The 22,090-nt window shown below is 44.9% G+C and overlaps 1 protein-coding gene across 1 annotated transcript in view; it reads right to left on the bottom strand.

Annotated features, from left to right (window-relative positions):
- MYO15A (myosin XVA) overlaps positions 1-22,090 on the bottom strand; it is a 761,224-nt gene that overhangs the window by 620,963 nt on the left and 118,171 nt on the right. The window contains exons 9-11 of the mRNA XM_069212299.1: positions 19,898-20,001; positions 15,235-15,298; positions 14,577-14,690 (exon numbers count right to left, since the gene is read on the bottom strand). Of these exons, the coding sequence (XP_069068400.1) occupies positions 14,577-14,690; positions 15,235-15,298; positions 19,898-20,001 (282 nt within the window). The remainder of the gene's footprint in view (positions 1-14,576; positions 14,691-15,234; positions 15,299-19,897; positions 20,002-22,090) is intronic.

Here is a 22,090-nt window from a genome sequence, read left to right as displayed (position 1 = left end):
GCTTTGCATGGCTTAGTACATCTGATTTAAGGGCTTGCGTTGCTTTGGGTGATGCAACTGTGAGGCAAGCCCTTAGTCAATCGGGCCTGAACACTGACTGTAAAAAATAAATGTATCCCTATTACATATAAAGCAGTCTTCCTACATCAACCCATACTTTGAGTTGTAAATTACACCAGAACTAGCTAATGAGAACCCTAGGCTTCCAGATTGCGTATTCTGTCCACTCATGCTCTAGAAATGTGCTGATTCTTACAAAGGTGTTCCAAAGCGCAAATGGAGAGAAACAGCTATGTCCTGATATCCCAAGGGAAAAAATAGCTCTCATCTTGGAGCTAGTTTTTGCATCTGCCTACTACTCTCACCCAACACACACTGCTGCTTCAAGACTATTGCAAATGCTCCCCAAATCTGAAAACATATTACTGTGCTTTCCTTCACAGGTTTAAAATCATGTTTATGCATGGCTGAGCTGGATTTTATTCTTTGGTATATCGACCAGCCCGGTTCTATTTAATAGAGAACAATGGGCTACAATGCCATTCTGTGTTCTCAGGCCCTGCGATTTATAAAATCACAGGGCTTGTGACCACAATATGGCTTTTTTCTATTTACTAAATCCATTTTGCAGGTCACAAAATGGGTTCAGCGATCTGTTGCAAACCGCAGTTAGGAGAAGGTATGGGGGGGGGTCCCTACTTAATTCCAGGCCACGACAATATGTATCAACAGCTTGATCATGGATCAGTTACTAACACCGAAAGAGGTGGTAATTCATTCTCAAAAGGTAAGGTGTCCCCTTTGGACACCTTGCGGTGTCCGGTTACCAACACTGGGTCTGTCATGGCAACCTGCCTCATTAGTATTCATTATGAATCTCGCTCTACAATCTGAGATTGAAGACTTTGTGGTGTACCCTAATACATAGGTTGTATCTTAAAATCAGAGACAGATTGCAAAACTTTTGTGCGCAATTTGCAACCAAATTTTGCAACCTGTTTTTTTTAATCACATCGGGCCCCAAGTTTCTAAAAGTTCCATATATGATCTTCAGTTATTCAACAATGAAACCATCAAAATCGAAACTGTAGCAGACCGTTTCCCAAACTGGACCAGGAGCAGGCACAAGAACCAAGCAGCAAAGGGTATTGATGTATGCTGTCTGTGCCAGCATTTTAGTGCTCGACTTCTAAATTACCCCGTTTTAGCTGAAAAATTCTACCCGCAGTGCATGCAGTGTTCTAATAGTGTTATGGGACTCCCGCGGATTGTTGTCCATCAGGCAAAGGGCCATACACAATCGGACTAACACACCTAATCCAATAAAAAACATATATGCAGGCACACATACAGGGATCAACAGTCATCCACAACCCTGGTCAGCAGACAGCAGCAGATTATAAATTGTAGTAGGAACCACCATTTGATGTGCACTGGGAAGCGCATTGGAATGTGCATAGGGTGACCACCTGGCACAGATGAATATTCTGGACAGGACTGTAAAATATTCTGGACAAAGGGTCAACATTTATGAAAAAGGATCAAAATTCAGGACAAAAGATCAATTTTACGGACCTACCCAAGGAAAGGCCACATCCCACTACTTCATGAGTGCATGTATTACTGTTTTCTACACAGTACTATTTATTTAGTATGATCTTTAAGTGATTGCCTCTACATGTGCTACATTCTGGTGGCACATTATATCCTTGTTCAATAGAAAAATAATGCCTTTACCAGTGCCATGCCAGTGCCAAGGGCATCACCTATACCCAAATCTGTCCAGTCTTTCTTGGAGAGAAAGCAACATTTTGATTGTGTTTAAATATTTCTAAATTCATGTCAAACAGTTTGGAAAACATTAAGGTAAGTGACCATCTGCTAGTTTAGAAAGGTTGAAGAAAAACATCTGGCTCACTGCAACGTCCAGTGGACTTTAAACCTAAAAAAAAAATGAAGCAGAGCAGATGGTGTGGGTGGCAGTCTCACACCTAATGTCAGGATGTAAGGTACCCAAAACTTGTCTATAGTCTCACACCACTAGAGTGTGCGTCCAGACTCTACATTTATCCCGGAAATGGTGCCCTGGGCAATAGCCCACTCTGTCCATGTCTTAATGTGGTTCAGCAGTGAAGCCAAGGCTCATCCCTAAGTGCCAAAGTAAATGCAGAATCTTCAAATTATTTGGGATGTAAATTACACAAGCAAAATGTAAGAACATGATACCATATGTTTCTTTAACATATGGTAGTGTTTTCCACTTATGCCACATCTAAGCAACTACACAGTGTAGTGGGTTAAGGGCACCTATCTTTGACACACTGTCATGATATCCCCACTAGAATAATTTATTCTAAGCACCATAGGGTTCATTGCTCTGTTTTAGATGTGACTGCCTTAGGGTGGTCACCCCTAACTTTTTGCCTGCCTCCCTCCACTTTTTGGACACTGTTTTTGCTGGTTTTAGGACTCTGCACACTTTACCGCTGCTAACCAGTGATACAGTGCATATGCTCTCTCCCTTAAAACATGGTGACATTGGTTAATACCCAATTGGCTTATTTAATTTACTAACAAGTACCTAGTAATGTGCACTATATGTAGCCAGGGCCTGTGGATTAAATGCTACGAGTGGGCCTGCAGCACTGATTGTGCCACCCACTTAAGTAGCCCCTTAACCTTGACTCAGGCCTGCCATTGCAAGGCCTGTGTGTGCAGTTTCACTGCCAATTCGACTTGGCATTTAAAAGTACTTGCCAAGCCTAAAACTCCCATTGTTCGACATATAAGTCACCCCTAAGGTAGGCCCAAGGTAACCCATAGGGCAGGGTGCTGTGTAGCCAAAAGGCAGGACATGTACCTATGTAGTTTACATGTCCTGGTAGTGTAAAACACCTAAATTCGTTTTACACTGCTGTGAGGCCTGCTCCTTTCACATTAGGGCTACGCTCATATACTGTTTGAGTGGTAGCTTCTGATCTGAAAGAAGTAACCAGGTCATATTTAGTATGGCCAGGATGGTGATACAAAATCCTGCTGACTGGTGAAGTTGGATTTAATATTACTATTTTAGAAATACCACTTTTAGAAAGTGGGCATTTCTCTTCACTTAAATCCTTCTGTGCCTTACAATCCAGGTCTGGCTAGGTTTAGTTGACAACTCCCTTGTGCATTCACTCAGACAACCACAAAACAGGATGCTCAGTCACACTTGCATACATCTGCATATTGAATGGGTCTTCCTGGGCTGTGAGGGTGGAGGGCCTGACACTTACATGTCAAAGGACAGTAGCTTGCCCTCACACAAAGGACTGCCACACCTCCTTTTGGGACTCTGGCAGACAGGATAGAACTGAAAGGGGACCTTGTGCACTCCTAAGCCACTCTTTGAAGTCTCCCCACTTCAAAGGCACATTTAGGTATTTAAGCAGGGTCTCTGACCCTACCAACTCAGACACTTCCTGGAGAAAAAACCCTGAACCAGAACCTGCAACCTTCCAAGAAGAACTGCCTGGCTGTCCAAAGGTCTCACTTGGACTGCTTTTCGGAGAAGGACTGCTGCCTTGCTGTTGCCCTGCTGTCTTGCTGCTCTCTGGCTGTGCTGAGGAGTGCTCTCCAAGGGCTTGGATAGAGCTTGCCTCCTGTTCCTTGAAGTCTCAGGATGAAAAAGACTTCATTCCTGCAAAAGAACTCCTTGTGCTGCGAACATCGACGCATAGCCTGCAAGAAACGACACACAGCCTGCATCGCGGTGAGAAAATCACTGCACGCTGAATCGGAACGACGCAGCCAGACTTCGCAAGGAGAAGATCGACGCAGCACCAGCGTTATGACCGGACATTTCACGCACAGCCCACTGGATCGACGCAAAGCCGAGCCTGAACAACGCAGCCTGACTTCCTGAGAGGAATCAACGCAGCACCTGAAGTGCGGCAGAAATTTCCACGCATCACCCACCGGATCGAGGCAGCCCCTGTGACTTTGTCCTGCACGTCCAGCAGTTTGACGCATCATCCCCGGGGCGTCCGAAAACCCCGCAACCCAAAGAGGATCCCAGTCTCCACGCTGGAAATTGAAGCAAAGACTGCCCTGTGTGAAAACTTGGCACATCCTCTGGGAGTGCCAGAAAGATTTACGCACACCTCCCCGTTTTCCATGCAACTCCTCCTCTGCGGTCCCTTGCGGAGAATTTGAACGCAAACCAGGTACTTTGTGCTTGCAAGAGACATTTGTTGCTTTTTAAAGACTAAAGACTCTTTATATAATTTTTACAGTGATATTTCAACGTATACTTATTGCATCTTGATAGTTTTTACCCGCCTCTTACCAGATAAATATTATATATTTTTCTAAACACTGTGTGGTGTATTTTTGTGGTGTTCTACTGTGTTATTGCATGATTTACTGCCCAAATACTTTACACATTGCCTTCTAAGTTAAACCTGACTGCTCAGTGCCAAGCTACCAGACGGTGGGCACAGGATAATTTGGATTGTGTGACTTACTCTGACTAGAGAGAGGGTCCTTGCTCGGACAGGGGGTAACCTAACTGCCAACCAAAGACCCAATTTCTAACACTCTGCATTCCCTATCCTGAAAGTTAAGGCAGCAGCAACTGGGCAGTGGGTGGACATTGACAGCTTATTATGGGTCAGTTTGTTACACAGAAAAAAATAAAAATTGTGTGCTGACTCATCATAAATAGCCCAACACTGTTCTGTAATTATATGATGGAATCTATTGTTTCATTCCTGGCAACTATAATGCTATGTAACCTGTTTTGGCATACATCAATAAAATCTTTAGAAAAATACATTGAATTGACATTTATTTGAAGTGAAAATTTATAATTATAAATTTCCTCTTCTTTCTTGCTTCTGCTACTTTCCTCTCCTTACATACATAAATCTAGTGACTAGTCCATATATTATTATACTAGTGTGGTAACCCAGTAGACCTTAGGATCTGGGTTCGTTTGTACAAAAAACATTTGGTCCTGTAGGAACAAAACGGTTTTCATAAACAGTAGCAACTCTTTGAAAACTGCAGAGAGAACATCCGAAAATGAATGTACTGTATTCAAGAAATACACAACCAGAGCTTGAATTATATTATTCGCATTAATTAAAGCAGTCGTGTGTTTAGAAATATATGTACATCAAAATGCCGGTTGCTCCATTGGTGCAAAAGTGTAAAAAGTGCTTGTGCAACATGACCAGTGGAAGCGTTGCGACTGAGAACACATAACATACAATAAAATCAAATTGCAGTGTAACAGTCGCCTACACAAAGCCTGTCTGGAATATTACGATTGTCTATTCCCATAAATTAGGGACAATTCGTAATTCTTCTTAAATGCCCTTAAGGGATGATGACTCAATACAGGCCAAAGATCAGATCATTGACGTTTTGACCCAGAATAACACGGTTACTTGGAACCTTCCAGGTGGGTCTTCCTCAGGACGTGTGTGTGGGGGAACCTGTGTGAGGATATATGGGTAAATGAAAAACCATATCTGGTGTGTTTTCTGGTTTGAGTAATATTCATTGTCATAGAAGCCTCACCTAGAGGCATGAAAATCACCTCTCCTCAGGGTCCCTTCTTAGAATATGTTGATGGCAAGTCCGCTCATCTATAGGCTGGGAACCTCAGCTATATCGGTCTAGGTATATAAGGTATGGAAGTTTAACCCCTTCTGTGCCCAGGACGTAATGGTTACGTCCTGAGGCACAATGCTGCTAGCGCTCCCTCTGTGGGGTTCCCCCCCACCCCCCAAAGTCAGGGATGGAAGGGGAAGCCCTTCCCCTCCCACCCCCGACCCCCCCAACCCCCCCTGTGACGTCAGCGCGCGAGCGCGTGCTGATTAGTCACAGGGTCTCCCCCATCGCGCTGGAAGCAGAGCTTCCAGCGCGATTGAAAGAGAAATGCTTTTGCATTTCTCTTTCAATCCCATGGGGGAGGCCCCGAGAGGCTTCAAAGGGAAGGAAATGTATTTCCTTCCCTTTGAAGTCTCTCACAGGGTTTTCAAAGCCGGATTGCTTGCAATCCGGCTTTTGAAACCCCACTAGACACCAGGGATTTGTTTTTTTTTGCAATTAAACTGTCAAAAGGGAGCGACCCCTTGGGCAAGGGTCGCTCCCAGGGGGGGCATTTTTTTATGTTCTCTTTTTTTTTAGGTGGGGAGCGATCCCTTAGGCAAGGGTCGCTCCCCTACGGGGCAATATATATTTAGGCCATTTCGGCCTATTTTGATGAGGCCAATCTGCCCCCAAGGGGGGCAGAAACCATTAGACACCAGGGAGTTTTTTTTTGCGCAAATTTCACGCAACGGGAGCGACCCCTTGGGCAAGGGTCACTCCCAGGGGGGGCATTTTTTTGGGAAGGCCTTTTCTGCCCCCCCTGGGGGCAGAAACCTCTAGGCACCAGGGATCATTTCTTTTATTTTTTCTTTTTGTTATGTTTTCTTTTTTTTTTAGGTGGGGAGCGACCCCTTAGGAAAGGGTCGCTCCCCTAGGGGGCAAATTATATTTAGGCCATTTCTGCCCCCCTTGGGGGCAGATTGGCCTATTTTGATGAGGCCAATCTGCCCCCAAGGGGGGCAGAAACCATTAGACACCAGGGAGTTTTTTTTTGCGTGAATTTCACGCAAGGGGAGCGACCCCTTAGGCAAGGGTCGCTCCCTGGGGGGGGGGGGATTATTTTAGGCCATTTCTGCCCCCCTGGGGGGTAGATCAGCCTATTTTGATTCGGCTGATCTGCCCCCAAGGGGGGGCAGAAACCACTAGGCGCCAGGGATTTTTTTGTTTTTTTGTTTTACAGATGGGGAGCGACCCCTTGGACAAGGGTCGCTCCCCTGGAGGGGCAAAATGTATTTAGGCCATTTCTGCCCGCTTTGGGGGCAGATCAGCCGATTTTAGGTCAATCTGCCCCCAAGGGGGGCAGAAACCACTAGGCACCAGGGATCTTTTTTTTGCGCCGTCACGCAAGGGGAGCGACCTTGTAGGCAAGGGTCGCTCCCCGGGGGGGGGGTAGGGGGGGGCAAAATTATTTTAGGCCATCTCTGCCCCCCCTGGGGGCAGATCGGCCTATTGGTATTAGGCCGATCTACCCCCAGGGGGGGCAGAAACCTCTAGGCGCCAGGGCAAATGTTTTTTTTTGTGTTTTTTTTTTGTTTGTTTTAGAGATGGGGAGCGACCCATCCGGCAAGGGTCGCTCCCCTGGGAGGCAAATTGTATTTAGACCATTTCTGCCCCCCTTGGGGGCAGATTGGTCGATTTTAGGTCAATCTGCCCCAAGGGGGCAGAAACTACTAGGCACCGGGGATTTGTTTTTTGTCGCCAATGTCACGCAGGGAGAGCGACCCCGTAGGCAAGGGTCGCTCCCGGGGGGGGTGGGGGTTCGGGGGGCAAATTTATTTTAGGCCATTTCTGCCCCCCCTGGGGGCAGATCGGCCTATTATTAGGCCGATCTGCCCCCAGGGGGGGCAGAAACCTGTAGGCGCCAGGGCAAATTTTTTTTTTTTTTTTTTTTTTTTGTTTGTTTGTTTTTTTAGAGATGGGGAGCGACCCATCAGACAAGGGTCGCTCCCCTGGGGGGGCAAACTGTATTTAGAGCATTTCTGCCCCCCTTGGGGGCAGATTGGTCGATTTTAGATCAATCTGCCCCCAAGGGGGCAGAAACCACTAGGCACCGGGGATTTGTTTTTTGGCGCCAATGTCACGCAGGGGGAGCGACCCAGTAGGCAAGGGTCACTCCTGGTGGGGGGGTGGGGGTTGAGGATGCAAATTTATTTTAGGCCATTTCTGCCTATTATTAGGCCGATCTGCCACCAGGGGGGGGGGCAGAAACCTCTAGGCGCCAGGGCAATTTTTTTTTGTGTGTTTTTTTTTGTATGTTTGTTTTTTTAGAGATGGGGAGCGACACATCAGGCAAGGGTCGCTCCCCTGGGGGGCAAACTGTATTTAGACCATTTCTCCCCCCCTTGGGGGCAGATTGGTCGATTTTAGGTCAATCTGCCCCAAGGGGGCAGAAACCACTAGGCACCGGGGATTTGTTTTTTGGCGCCAATGTCACGCAGGGGGAGCGACCCCGTAGGCAAGGGTCGCTCCCGGGGGGGGGTGGAGGTTCGGGGGGCAAATTTATTTTAGGCCATTTCTGCCCCCCCTGGGGGAAGATCGGCCTATTATTAGGCCGATCTGCCCCCAGGGAGGGCAGAAAACTATAGGCGCCAGGGCAAATTTGTTTTTTGTGTTTTTTTTTTTTTTTTTTTTAGAGATGGGGAGCGACCCATCAGACAAGGGTCGCTCCCCTGGGGGGCAAACTGTGTTTAGACCATTTCTGCCACCCTTGGGGGCAATTTGGTCGATTTTAGGGCAATCTGCCCCCAAGGGGGCATAAACCACTAGGCACCGGGGATTTGTTGTTTGGCGCCAATGTCACGCAGGGGGAGCGACCCCGTAGGCAAGGGTCGCTCCAGGGCAGGGGGGGTTTGGGCGGGTGGGGGGGTCAAATTTATTTTAGGGCATTTCCCCCCCCCCCCTGGGGCCGGCTGAGCTAGAGGTCAAAATCCACAGGTAGGCACTTTGCAAAAAACACCTCTGTTTTCTGTGAAAAAATATGTTGTGTCCACGTTGTGTTTTGGGCCATTTCCTTTCGTGGGCGCTAGGCCTACCCACACAAGTGAGGTCCCATTTTTATGGAGAGACTTAGGGGAACGCTGGGTGGAAGGAAATTTGTGGCTCCTCTCAGATTCCAGAACTTTCTGTCACCGAAATGAGAGGAAAAAGTGTTTTTGGGCCAAATTTTGATGTTTGCAAAGGATTCTGGGTAACAGAACCTGGTCAGAGCCCCGCAAGTCACCCCATCTTGGATTCCCCTAGGTCTCTAGTTTTCAGAAATGCACAGGTTTGGTAGGTTTCCCTAGGTGGCGGCTGAGCTACAGGCCAAAGTCTACAGGTAGGCACTTTGCAAAAAACACCTCTGTTTTCCTTCAAAAATTTGGCTGTGTCCACGTTGCGCTTTGGGGCGTTTCCTGTCGCGGGCGCTAGGCCTACCCACACAAGTGAGGTATCATTTTTATCGGGAAACGTGGGGGAACGCTGGGTGGAAGGAAATTTGTGGCTCCTCTCAGATTCCAGAAATTTCTGCCACAGAAATGTGAGGAACATGTGTTTTTTTAGCCAAATTCTGAGGTTTGCAAAGGATTCTGGGTAACAGAACCTGGTCCGAGCCACACAAGTCACCCCATCTTGGATTCCCCTAGGTCTCTAGTTTTCAGAAATGCACATGTTTGGTAGGTTTCCCTAGGTGGCGGCTGAGCTACAGGCCAAAATCTACAGGTAGGCACTTTGCAAAAAACACCTCTGTTTTCCTTCAAAAATTTGGCTGTGTCCACGTTGCGCTTTGGGGTGTTTCCTGTCGCGGGCGCTAGGCCTACCCACACAAGTGAGGTATCATTTTTATCGGGAGACGTGGGGGAACGCTGGGTGGAAAGAAATTTGTGGCTCCTCTCAGATTCCAGAACTTTCTGCCACAGAAATGTGAGGAACATGTGTTTTTTTAGCCAAATTTTGAGGTTTGCAAAGGATTCTGGGTAACAGAACCTGGCCCAAGCCACACAAGTCACCCCATCTTGGATTCCCCTAGGTCTCTAGTTTTCAGAAATGCACAGGTTTGGTAGGTTTCCCTAGGTGGCGGCTGAGCTACAGGCCAAAATCTACAGGTAGGCACTTTGCAAAAAACACCTCTGTTTTCCTTCAAAAATTTGGCTGTGTCCACGTTGCGCTTTGGGGTCTTTCCTGTCGCGGGCGCTAGGCCTACCCACACAAATGAGGTATCATTTTTATCGGGAGACGTGGGGGAACGCTGGGTGGAAGGAATTATGTGGCTCCTCTCAGATTCCAGAACTTTCTGCCACAGAAATGTGAGGAACATGTGTTTTTTTAGCCAAATTTTGAGGTTTGCAAAGGATTCTGGGTGACAGAACCTGGTCCGAGCCACACAAGTCACCCCATCTCGGATTCCCCTAGGTCTCTAGTTTTCAGAAATGCACAGGTTTGGTAGGTTTCCCTAGGTGGCGGCTGAGCTACAGGCCAAAATCTACAGGTAGGCACTTTGCAGAAAACACCTATGTTTTCCTTAAAAAATTTGACTGTGTCCACGTTGCGCTTTGGGGCGTTTCCTGTCGCGGGTGCTAGGCCTACCCACACAAGTGAGGTATCATTTGTATCGGGAGACGTGGGGGAACGGTGGGTGGAAGGAAATTTGTGGCTCCTCTCAGATTCCAGAACTTTCTGCCACAGAAATGTGAGGAACATGTGTTTTTTTAGCCAAATTTTGAGGTTTGCAAAGGATTCTGGGTAACAGAACCTGGTCCGAGCCACACAAGTCACCCCATCTTGGATTCCCCTAGGTCTCTAGTTTTCAGAAATGCACAGGTTTGGTAGGTTTCCCTAGGTGGCGGCTGAGCTAGAGGCCAAAATCTACAGGTAGTCACTTTGCTAAAAACAGCTCTGTTTTCTGTGATGTGTCCACGTTGTGTTTTGGGGCATATCCTGTCGCGGGCGCTAGGCCTACCCACACAAGTGAGGTATCATTTTTATCGGGAGACTTGGGGGAACATAGAATAGCAAAACAAGTATTATTGCCCCTTGTCTTTCTCTACATTTTTCCCTTCCAAATGTAAGACAGTGTGTAAAAAAGACGTCTATTTGAGAAATGCCCTGTAATTCACATGCTAGTATGGGCACCCCGGAATTCAGAGATGTGCAAATAACCACTGCTTCTCAACACCTTATCTTGTGCCCATTTTGGAAATACAAAGGTTTTCTTGATAGCTATTTTTTACTCTTTATATTTCAGCAAATGAATTGCTGTATACCCGGCATAGAATGAAAACCCACTGCAGGGTGTAGGTCATTTATTGGCTCTGGGTACCTAGAGTTCTTGATGAACCTACAAGCCCTATATATCCCCGCAACCAGAAGAGTCCAGCAGACGTAACGGTATATTGCTTTCAAAAATCTGACATTGCAGGAAAAAGTTACAGAGTAAAACTTAGAGAAAAATTGATGTTTTTTTCACCTCAATTTCAGTATTTTTCTTTTCAGTTGTTATTTTCTGTAGGAAACCCTTGTAGGATCTACACAAATTACCCCTTGCTGAATTCAGAATTTTGTCTACTTTTTAGAAATGTTGCGGTTTCCGGGATCCAGCGTTGGTTTCATGCCCATTTCTGTCACTGACTGGAAGGAGGCTGAAAGCACAAAAAATCGTTAAAATGGGGTATGTCCCAGTAAAATGCCAAAATTGTGTTGAAAAATTGGGTTTTCTGATTCAAGTCTGCCTGTTCCTGAAAGCTGGGAAGCTGGTGATTTTATCACCGCAAACCCTTTTTTTGATGCCCTTTTCAGGGAAAAAACCACAAGCCTTCTTCTGCAGCCCATTTTTCCCATTGTTTTGAAAAAAACGAAATTTTCACTGTTTTTCGGCTAATTTCTTGGCCTCCTTCTGGGGAACCCACAAAGTCTGGGTACCTCTAGAATACCTAGGATGTTGGGGAAAAAGGACGCAAATTTGGCATGGGTAGCTTATGTGAACAAAAAGTTATGAGGGCCTAAGAGCGAACTGCTCTAAATAGCCAAAAAAAGGCTCGGCACAGGAGGGGGAAAAGGCCTGGCAGTGAAGGGGTTAAGAAAGATAAACCATACAAAAATGAAAGGGGGTATTAGAAACAGAGGCACTCGCCCACCTCTTAAGTCTCTTGCGATTGTGGGTAAGCATGCCCTTCCAGTGTCATCAAGACTGGGGTGAAGATATAAAATCATGGTAATGTAAGGCACTATGAATTGCGAAAAACTATTCTTGGCGTGGAGGTTACTTGCTTGTTGTGGCCACATTAAACGTGGGCCGCCCCCAGAAGATGCTACCACGTGGCGTGAGCATGCACGCCAGTGTGGCATTGGGAAGAGCATCCTCCCAACATGGTGGTGCCACGGTGATTGGATTATGCTCTCACCCAATTTTGGAGCCCCAGAACGGGATGACATTGAGAAGGGGAACCTGGAGAATGTCCCAGATGACAAATAATCTGAACAACATGCGTTTGCTACGCACCTTTCAGTTTACAAAATGCATCTTCACATGGATGGGTATTTGTATTGATCTTGTTTTTAGTAAAAGTGAATGATGCGAATTAGTATGTGAAAGTGGTCAAGGATGTAGCTTAGCAAACAATATTTTTAAGTATCAAAGCATTGACAGAATTGATTCTCTTCCCCTCTACTTAAGTTCTTTTCCACCTTTATCTCAGTCTCTCCTTTATTCATTCTTTCCTTTGCCTCTGTTCCTTTCTTTTGTTGCTTCTTTTCTTTCAGTCTTCTCCATTCCTTTCTTCTCTCCATTCAACCTTTCCTTTTCCTCTCCTTCCTCTTTCTCTCCATTTTCTACTGGATTTCAATTTTCTTTCTTTTCTTTCTTTCTTTCATTTCTCTTCTTTCTTGCTTATGCTGCTCCGCCTCTCACTACATACATCTATCTAGTGGCTAGTCCATATTTTAGGCAGTAGCTCAGGATGGGTTAAATTTTTTACAGAAGTAGCTGGCACGGCTGAAATTTATTCTACAGCCTCTTACATACTATTCTTCCATGCCAAGCTCCGATGTTTCTCAAGGGCGTGACATTTTCTGTACAGTTTTCAGTGAACTGTAAACTTCTCCTGTAAGGTTGAGTAAAATCGGGAACTTTGCTTCAGTGAAGGTAGGCAGAGTTCCTGGACTTCGCCCGAGGCGAAGTTACACCTGCCAGGCCATGATGCAAGGCAAGATTTTCCTGCCACTGGATGTCCCATGAACGGGGCATCCTTAGATAGAAAAACATGGGGTGTCACTGTCAGCCCACTTCAGCTTGTGCATTCATGAAGTGCAAGGAAGGGAGGGTGGACACAGTTTGGCGGTGAGAGGGAAGTCCGCAGGAGGCGAAAGCTCAGAGGGCAGGCATGCAGTGGGGGCCATTTAAGGTTGTGGGGCCGTGGTGGGTCACAAATGTCCTGGAGTTAGGGTGACCAGAATTTTAAAGCCAAAAACCGGGAGACATCACAAAAACAGAAAAATGACCGCAAATTTTACATCAATCAAGAGCACAGAATGACAGCGCTCATCAGCGTAGAATTACAGAAGAGGTACTAAGAACATAAAGAAAATGTAGTTTTTAAAGCCAGTATCATTAGCGGCGACTCCTCTGCTATGGTGGAGTAGCGTTACCCCCAGCCAGCAGCAGCTGCTGCAAACCTTTAAAATGTTTATTACCGTTTTATTTTTAGAGGGGCGGGCCATGGGGGATGACAGGGACTGAGGGGGAGTGGTGTGAACTCCCCTCAGTGCAAATGTGTGTTTGGCCAGCCATCTCAGGCCAGCCAAACACACAGGCACACTGAGCTCTCTCCAACCCAGCATTGTGTTGCCAGACTGGACAGAGCAGGCCCAGGTTCCCAGTCTGCCTGGGAGCACAAAGCCAGGACCAGCAGCATGAGAGCAGTGTTAGGATTGGACAGAGGGCAGGCTGGGAGCCTGTGCCTGCAAGTGGAGCCAGAAGAGTGGCGCGGCAGCGGAGAGTCATGTATTTAAAAAAAAGAAAAATGTTTTCCTTTGTTTTGTCCCCCATACCAAGCGCCGCGAGCCGCAACTGAGTATCATGCCTATTAATTAAATTGCTTTCTTGTAACAGCTACTAACTATCCCTCAGGATTTTGTCCAAGGGAGGGGCTTGGTGTAGGGGAAAGGAACCAAGCGCGGAGTTAGGGTGACCAGAATTTTAAGCCAAAAACGGGAGACTTTACAGAAACAGAAGAATGACCGCAAATTTTACATCAATCGAGAGCACAGAATGACAGCGCTCAACAGCGTAGAATTACAGAAAGTTTTTCAAACCAGTATCATCAGCGGCGATTCCTCTGCTATGGTGGAGGCGTGTTGCCCCCGCCAGCAGCAGCTGCTGCAAACCTTTAAAAATAAAACAATAATAAACAATGTTTATTACCGTTTTATTTTTAGAGGGGTGGGCCATGGGGGATGACAGGGACTGAGGGGGGGTGGTGTGCACTCCCCTCAGTGCGAATGTGTGTTTGGCCAGCCATCTCAGGCTGGCCAAACACACATGCACACTGAGCTCTCTCCAACCCAGCAATGTGTTGCCAGATTGGACAGAGCAGTCCCAGGTTCCCAGTCTGCCTGAGAGCAGCTTTAGGATTGGCCACTGGGCAGGCTGGGAGCCTGTGCCTGCAAGTAGAGCCAGAAGAGTGGCGCGGCAGCAGGGAGTCAGGTATTTAAAAAAAAAAATGTTTTCCTTTGTTTTATCCCCCATGCCAAGCGCCACGAGTCAAAAGAAACCACACTATTTTATTTATGATTTTGTTAAAGAGTACTGTTACTGGCGCTGAACTCCTAATACCAGCAGGGAAAGGGGTATAAAAAAACACCATTAGTGAAACGATCCTCTTTGCTTTTGGACAACTCTTCATTGACCCCAAAATGCCCCCATGAGTCTGACCTCTGTTGGCTCTGTGGTAAAGCAAACATACCTGGTTCAGGTAGTAGTATGTTTCTGCATCCTGGAGGTAGAACATTTGTTTCTGCTGCAAAGGCAGGCCCGCCAGCATCTCGTAGAATATATGGTAGTTTCTCTCATTTTTGGCCTGAAGTGACAATCATAAAGATATGTTAATTGTTGCATAATTTTCAACCTTGTTATTTTCCATGGGCAGCTCATGGCTTCTGAGAGCTAGAATTAATTGTGCTCATTGTGGCCTTCTAGATGTACTTCCCTCAAATGATGCAAAAGTCTACCCCCTGGGGAGTGGAAGGAGTTGGAGCATGCACTGCGAGTGCAGAAGCATCCCCACTCTGCTCTAAGTTTCTGAACCTGGGGTGACAAATAAGGCAGGATAATAAGCAGCCATTCCAATATGGCTGCCAATGGGTACATGCTTATTTATGATGGGAGTTTGTATGTGCGGTTGATATTCACCCAATGGGCCACCCTGTTTCTAAATGTGCATACATTATTGGCAGTACATGACATGCGATCCCAGGTAGCAATGCAAGCAAACCTGCAGTGCTACATGGCCACATCAATGGGAGTAGGGGTACCAATACCTTGTAACAGAGCAAAACAAAGGTGGCTCTCCCCTTTGTTCACTGGTCACACATAATGAGGGTGAATAGAACCAACAACTTTACCTGAAAGACAATTCTTGATTTTTCAAGAAGGTACTGTGAGGTTATGGCACCACAAATCACACCCCTAGGAAAGATAAACAAGTTTAGGAAGAAACACCTCAGTCCAACATGGATGCCTAGTTTATAGTATTGGCAAGTAGACTAAAAGACACCACTTAAACAAACAATATAGGGGAAACACAAGTAAACAGAGAGGTGCTGTTAATAAACTGAACACCTCTGTTGTCAGGGACTATGTTGCAATGGTATTCATGTAGCATTTTCAAATCCCTTGCACAATGCGTTAAAAGGGTCTCAAAATTCAAATGAAACTCAACCAAATCTCTGCTATTAGTAATGTCTGCTTATTTAAAGCATTGCCTTTGAAAGAACTTCACATGCAGGCACTGCTGGCAATACTGCTACAGAGCTGTTGTGGCCAAGAGCCCATCCTGATAGGCTTTGTCGGTACAACAGCAAAAGTGTCCGTTTTTTCAAGTCCTGGAGCAAAATATTACTGCTGGCCCATAGCATGATGGAAACCTTTGATGCTACTGTTTTCACCAGGTCCTACAAGTACCCAGTCGCGGCTTGCATCATTACTGGGGGGGGGCAGTGCACGCAGGGGGGAGGGCAGCAACACTTGGGAGCGGGTCAAAAAATGAATTAAGAATAAATAAAATAAAAGTTAAAACTTACCTCGCTCCTTGACGCGCCGCTCCTCTCCTCTGTCTCCTCAGGCTGCAGGCAGGCAAAGGCACAGACAACCACCCTGCCCTGTGGCCAATCCTGACGATGCTCAGGGCAGCGTCAGGATTGGCTGGGAGTGCCCTGGCTGGGCGCTCTGCAGGCTCTCCCCAGCCCTGCAACTGCGTTGCTGGGTTGGACGGAGCCTACAGCGCATGTGTGTTTGGCTGGCTCGAGACGGCCGGCCAAACACACATGCACTCTGAGGGGAGTGCACAGTGCACTCCCCTCGGTGCTCGTCACCCCCATGGTCCTGCCTCCTCCACCACAATGGGATAAAAACCTAGTTTATTTTCCCTTCATGGTGAAAGGTTTGCAGCTTCTGCTGCCTGCGGGGGGAAAGGGGGTGACGCTCCCCTGCCCTAATGGAGGAGCTGACCCCTGCAAGTACCTGGTTATAAGCCCTCATTACGAGGAATCCACTACAATACTACAATAAAAACATAATTGAGATCTTCGATATTTATCGGGTGCCCGGTGTATCAATTATCATCTTTCACAAGATTTTTGGGAATGAAGTGTAGATTTGATGTTGCGCCACTTTATGTCTGCTTCAGGCATAATGTATGTAAGGGGGCATTCTGGCGCAGGGAGGCCCAAAAAAGTTGTGCAGTGAAATTAACTTTCACTGCGCCATTTTTAACGCCTGCTCAGAGCAGGTGTTATAAAGATGCATCCATTTTACTCAATGGGCCTCGCTGTGCTGCATTAGCGTAAACATTTTTGATACCAGTGTAGCAGAGAGCCACAATAGCGTAAAACATGTTGACTTTATTGTCCTAACGACTGCCATGATGTTGTTAGGTGTCGTGGGGGAGCGTAAGAAAAGTGGCGTATCATCTATGATTCGCCACTTTCTTGTTAATACGCCCCAGGGTACTTTCCCAGAGCAAATATCGACCTGTTTGACCTGCGAGACTTTGCACAAAATTCATAATTCTGCTTCGTAGGGTAACATGAGTTGCTGCATTTCAGAATCAACTCATAATAAACGCCAAGAATTAAAACAAATGTAGTCCTGTCACAGAGGCAATATGTCATCTGGTGCCATCTAGTGGCTTGTTCACTGAAGCCTGCTAACGAATAATGAAGACGGCAGGTTTCCTCTTTCATTTACACATCTATGAATCCACTTTGATAAAGAAGAGTTGTGCTCTGGAAAGTGCGTGGCCTGGGTATAGTGCCTGTACCACTGGTAAATCTCCAACGCTAGGGCACTCACACCCACAGCAATAATGGAGACACACAACACACTGTAGCGGTGTGTGGAAGACCACACGCAGGCTTCACCCGTTTATTTATAGCCTCTGACCACGCCTTGCCTAAGGATGTCCTGGGTGTACACATCGGAAAGAGCCGGGTGGCTCATGGCAGTGCTCTCTCCTTTTGTGTCAGCCCTGTACAGGAAGTCCCACCTCAAAAGCCTGTCTTGGACCCTAGGAACGTTTTCTAGAAAGACATCTGTACCCACGTTACAAAAGGAACTCAGACACTTGTAATTAAGAGGGGAGGGACGCGAATATACTGAGTGCAATGCCCGACATCTTGTTAGTGTAATTGGTTCTTTTGAATAGGAGGTCCAGGACAGACCCAGAATCTTAGCAGAATCTCAGCTGCTCGACATTTGCTGCTAGTAGGAAAATGGTGTTTAGATGGAAATTGTTAATCACATTCCTTAGAGCAAAATCCCTTTGATGACATGGATATACACAGTCAATCATGGTAGTAAAGACTGCGCCCTGAAGTTTCCAAACTTTCAGCACATTTGCCTTCTTTTGTGGAAAACCATCACAGTCCAAAATCTGAATGGTCTAAGTGAGATCCTAGAAGGCTGGGTCTTTTCATTAAACACACAAAACAAAAAGTTTCTCATTTATTGAGGATTTTTGCATAGTGCCACGTAGGCCATTTTGAGGCAACATTTTAAAAACCTAGTCAGCATTTGGTGTGGCTTGTGACCCTTTACCCGCTATTGCTGGTTTTCCCTTGAAAGCCCATGTGAAAAGCTGTTTTCAAATGTCTCTTGAAACAGCAGGGAGTGGGTTCTGCCCTCATTTCTGGGTTCAAGGCATTCCAGAACTCTTGGCCTGGAATCGCTAGAAATCAGCCTTGTGTTTATGACTTTGCACAAGTTCACAGCTGAAGAGTAGCATATTAAAACGGCATTAGTCTTGCCCCACTAGGAACCAAACATAGTTTATTTGTTTTGGTCTATACAGTATGTGGTTGAATCATGGGCACAGAGCAAAGAAGACTGCTCGGCTGAAAGGAAAGTCCAAACAATTTGAACATGATAATCTTAGATTATTTTCATCATTCCCGTTTCATAAACATTATGAGAGTCATGGAACCAATGACGAGAGCTATTTCTTTGACTTTATATTTAACCGAGAATACCAGAAGCAAACCCAATGATGCCTCCCAAAGGGGGTTAGCTTAAAAGTAACTTTTCTCACCATTCCTGTCTTTAGCATGGGAGCAGAACCATTGTCTTGCAGATGGGCAGTATTTTTGGTGGTTCATAAATCTGATATAGACAAGTGATTAAATTAAAATACAATTGATTTAAGTGGGAGTTATTTGCTGAGACAGCAGTTACCCTGGCATTCTGGCATTGTTCTATTCCTCGTTCCCTAACACTGGATACTTCTGCTTTTGATGAAATCTTGATCAAAAACACTGATCAGGTGAAACAGCAAGAAAAGAGAAAGGACCAGCATTTGTGGATTGTATACACTTTGGTAAATTCTAATGAAGAGAGATACAAATGACCCAATTTTTAAATAATAAAACTTCTTTACACAGGTATTTGTTATAGGAATAGCTAATTTTCTCACCACCCTCTGAATCAGGCCAGTGAAATCATAAATGTCACCTGTTGTAGAAGTCTCAGAATGGTTTTATTGAACTAATTCCCCAAAAGATAATAAATACAATAACCCTGTCTCTTATTTTCTTCTTCATTTAACCCTTCCTCTTGCAAGGATTAATCAAATTCAGAAAACTGCTGTGAGGTGGTGAGTATTTTGGATCTGTTGAGATATCTCTTGGCCACTCTAAGGGTACTCCGGGCATTAAAGCCATTGTTGGTGAAGACTGCACTCTCATTTGGTGCTGTCAGCAGTACTAGGAATTAGACATCTGCCTCTGAGATCTCCTGTGAACTCTTTGCAGAAAGTGGGGGTTTGTTTCTGGAAAACAAAAGGCTAATGACCTCCACTCTTTGCTAGTTTTCTCCCAGGGAGCTGAGACAGAAAACACTACATTACATGGTGCACCCTAAAGAGTGTGGGCAGTGTAATCTACTTCCTCCCACGGCCCCTACTTTGTTGGACTTTCACAGGAAGCATTCTATCAGTGGAGCCAATGGGAGCTCTGTGAAGGCAATACTTAATGTTCACCCATCTCTAATTAAGGCGGACAGACAAGGGTTTACTGGGCAGGGTGTCACTGTTGTATTTGCAGGGAGTACCTGTCCACCACACGCTACATCAGGCCCATAGTGTTGGCAAGAAGTGTAAGTCAATACAGACCCTTACAAAATTCTATTCTAGTCTGTAAATTAGCAGTAGTAAGTTACATTTTCCAAGTTTGGGTTTGCAAAAAACATCGTTCCATGGTCTGATCACAGCCTAGACATGGAAGATAAATATCTTCTGCGATGATACATTATGCTCCTTACTCTAACTCAGTAGCAAATCAGAGCATGATTTAGAGATAGGCAGTGATGTAAATATTCCTACTCTTGTAGAAAGTACTACCTCCGACATTCTTTAATGTGGTGGTGTTCAATTTGCTAGCAATAAAATCCTGAGGATGGAATTACTACATCCAGTGGTAGAACAACAACCTCTACATCAGACCACCAGATGTCTGCAACTACGAAGATCTAAATCTCCATTTCAACAAATAATTATTATTTTATTTGTTCACTTACTCCTCAATAAAGATTTCCATGAACTTCCCAAACCTGCTGGAGTTATCATTCCTCACTGTTTTGGCATTTCCAAAGGATTCCAGCAAGGGGGTGGCTTCCAGAATCTAAACAGTTGAACATAAGAGAAGGACAATAGGTAAGCCCACAGTGTAAAATGCATACACGTGTTATATTTGGCTAAAAAGGTCCACAATCCTCGATGCTTCTGGCACTAAAACTGCAAAAAGATTAAAGTAGCCCTAGCATTCCAGCATCCACACGTTAAACAGGAGCAAAATTGAATAATAGTGATCCAAACCCAAAGTATTCACGTGATGTTACGTTTCAAAGATTTCTCTTAAAGCCTGCGGTCACTATTATTAAATCTGAGTCCAATGAAGTCTTAAGCCCATATTTATACTTTTTTAGCGTCGCATTTGTGTCATTTTTTGACACAAAAGCGGCACAAACTTTCAAAATATAATTGTATTTTGTAAGTTTGCACATCTTTTGGGTTAAAAAATGGCGCAAATGCGGCGCTAAAAAAGTATAAATATGGGTCTTAGTGCGCCAGTTAAGTGCCCCAATCAGTCAGTCAGTCAGTTCAAAGTAATATCACTGGCCATTCAACGCCATATCAGTGCAATCTAAAGTGTCATTTTTAAAGCTACAATTAAAACAAAATGTATCTCCATCCAAAGAGTACATGCCAAGAATGCCTACAGGAAATCAATCTATATTCAAAATGTGCATGAATCAAAAAATAATTAAGTACATCATACTCTGAAATGTTGACAAAACGATCTCATGCATAATGTCTGTCATAAGGTTTATGTTAGAAATCATGTAGAAAGATAGTGTGTGCCAAATATATCACAATCAGAATACAGACTATTAAAGAAGTAAGTATATACAGGTAAGTATAGATTTACTATTCTTCATTTATATATATATATATATATATATATTAGAAGTATGTGAAAATATGAAGTTAAGAATAGCAAATCTATTCTTACCTCTATATACTTAGCATCATGATTTAGCAGTTTGCAATATTCTTGCCCGGACTTTTTTGTATGATGATATTTAAAATGTGATATGATATGAGGCAGAATACCCTTTATGAATAGGTGTCAATTCTAAATAACATTTTTAGATGATGCATACTATCCATATCCCTGTGTAAAAGTACATGTCAAGTGAACTGCTACAAAGCTCAACCCATGCTATAAATATGAATTCTAAATCCTTTTACAAATGTATCTTTGCAAAAAGTGTTGATATCAGCGGTACCGCTACATAACCGTTCTTTGCAGTCTATGGCAGGACCCACACCCAACACATCTCAGTCAAAGTGTCCATGTCAAAGAAACATCTGTAGTTGCCCCTATCGCAGCTTAGGGGCCCTTCTAAGGTTTGCAACATGGTTGAGCAACACACATGCAAGGTTTTAAAGCAAACAGGCAACACAAAGTGCACAGCAAACAGAACACACCATACCTCGATCTGTTTAAAAATGCGAAGCACAAAGGGAGACAAGAAACATGGCACAATCAATGTCATTCATAAGAATTCACAATAAAGCCTTCTGTGTGCTGTTCCTGGATAGTGCTAGAAAAGAATGCTTAGGCTCTGTGACAGCCCATGTCAGCTGTCACAGTCTTCCACACAACAGGAGCTTTGCTAGGTGGTTTAAATTGAATTGTAAATGTAAGTGCCAAGTTAATCACATAGGTCTAACATATTTTATTCAGAAAGTTCCAAGACAGAGTGAACAAGAAGAGCGGCCACAAAACGCTGTACAGAAATAATACAGATGTAAGTAAATGCAAACTGTAAAGCAGCTAGGCGGCTAATCACAACCGGAATACAAGCCAGCTAAGCGTTCAGTAAGAAGGTGAGAGGCCTGAAGAATAATGGGAGGAATGAGGAGAAGACAAGTGCAGACGTCTAGAGACAGAAAGCAAATTCGAATACAAAATATGCTGTTATCACGATATGTAAGGTCATTGCGACACTGTTCGATGTCACGGCAGCCTGCTAGGTCGGCCCAGGAGAAACAAGTCAACCAGTGTGAAGAGTCCTGTGCAGAACAGGTGTCTCGTTTGTTCCGTGCACTCAGCAAACCTTTTAACTTTGAGTTTTTTTTTTTGTTTTAGAGAAACAAACTTCTTAAGTAGGAGTTTGCTTCTTGAAAAAACATACAACGAGCCT

The sequence above is a fragment of the Pleurodeles waltl genome, chromosome 10, assembly GCF_031143425.1.
Source record: "Pleurodeles waltl isolate 20211129_DDA chromosome 10, aPleWal1.hap1.20221129, whole genome shotgun sequence".
In the NCBI taxonomy this organism is placed as follows: Eukaryota; Metazoa; Chordata; class Amphibia; order Caudata; family Salamandridae; genus Pleurodeles; species Pleurodeles waltl.
The sequence above is the reverse complement of the archived record's forward strand: the minus strand, read 5'-3'. Positions and strand labels throughout refer to the sequence as shown.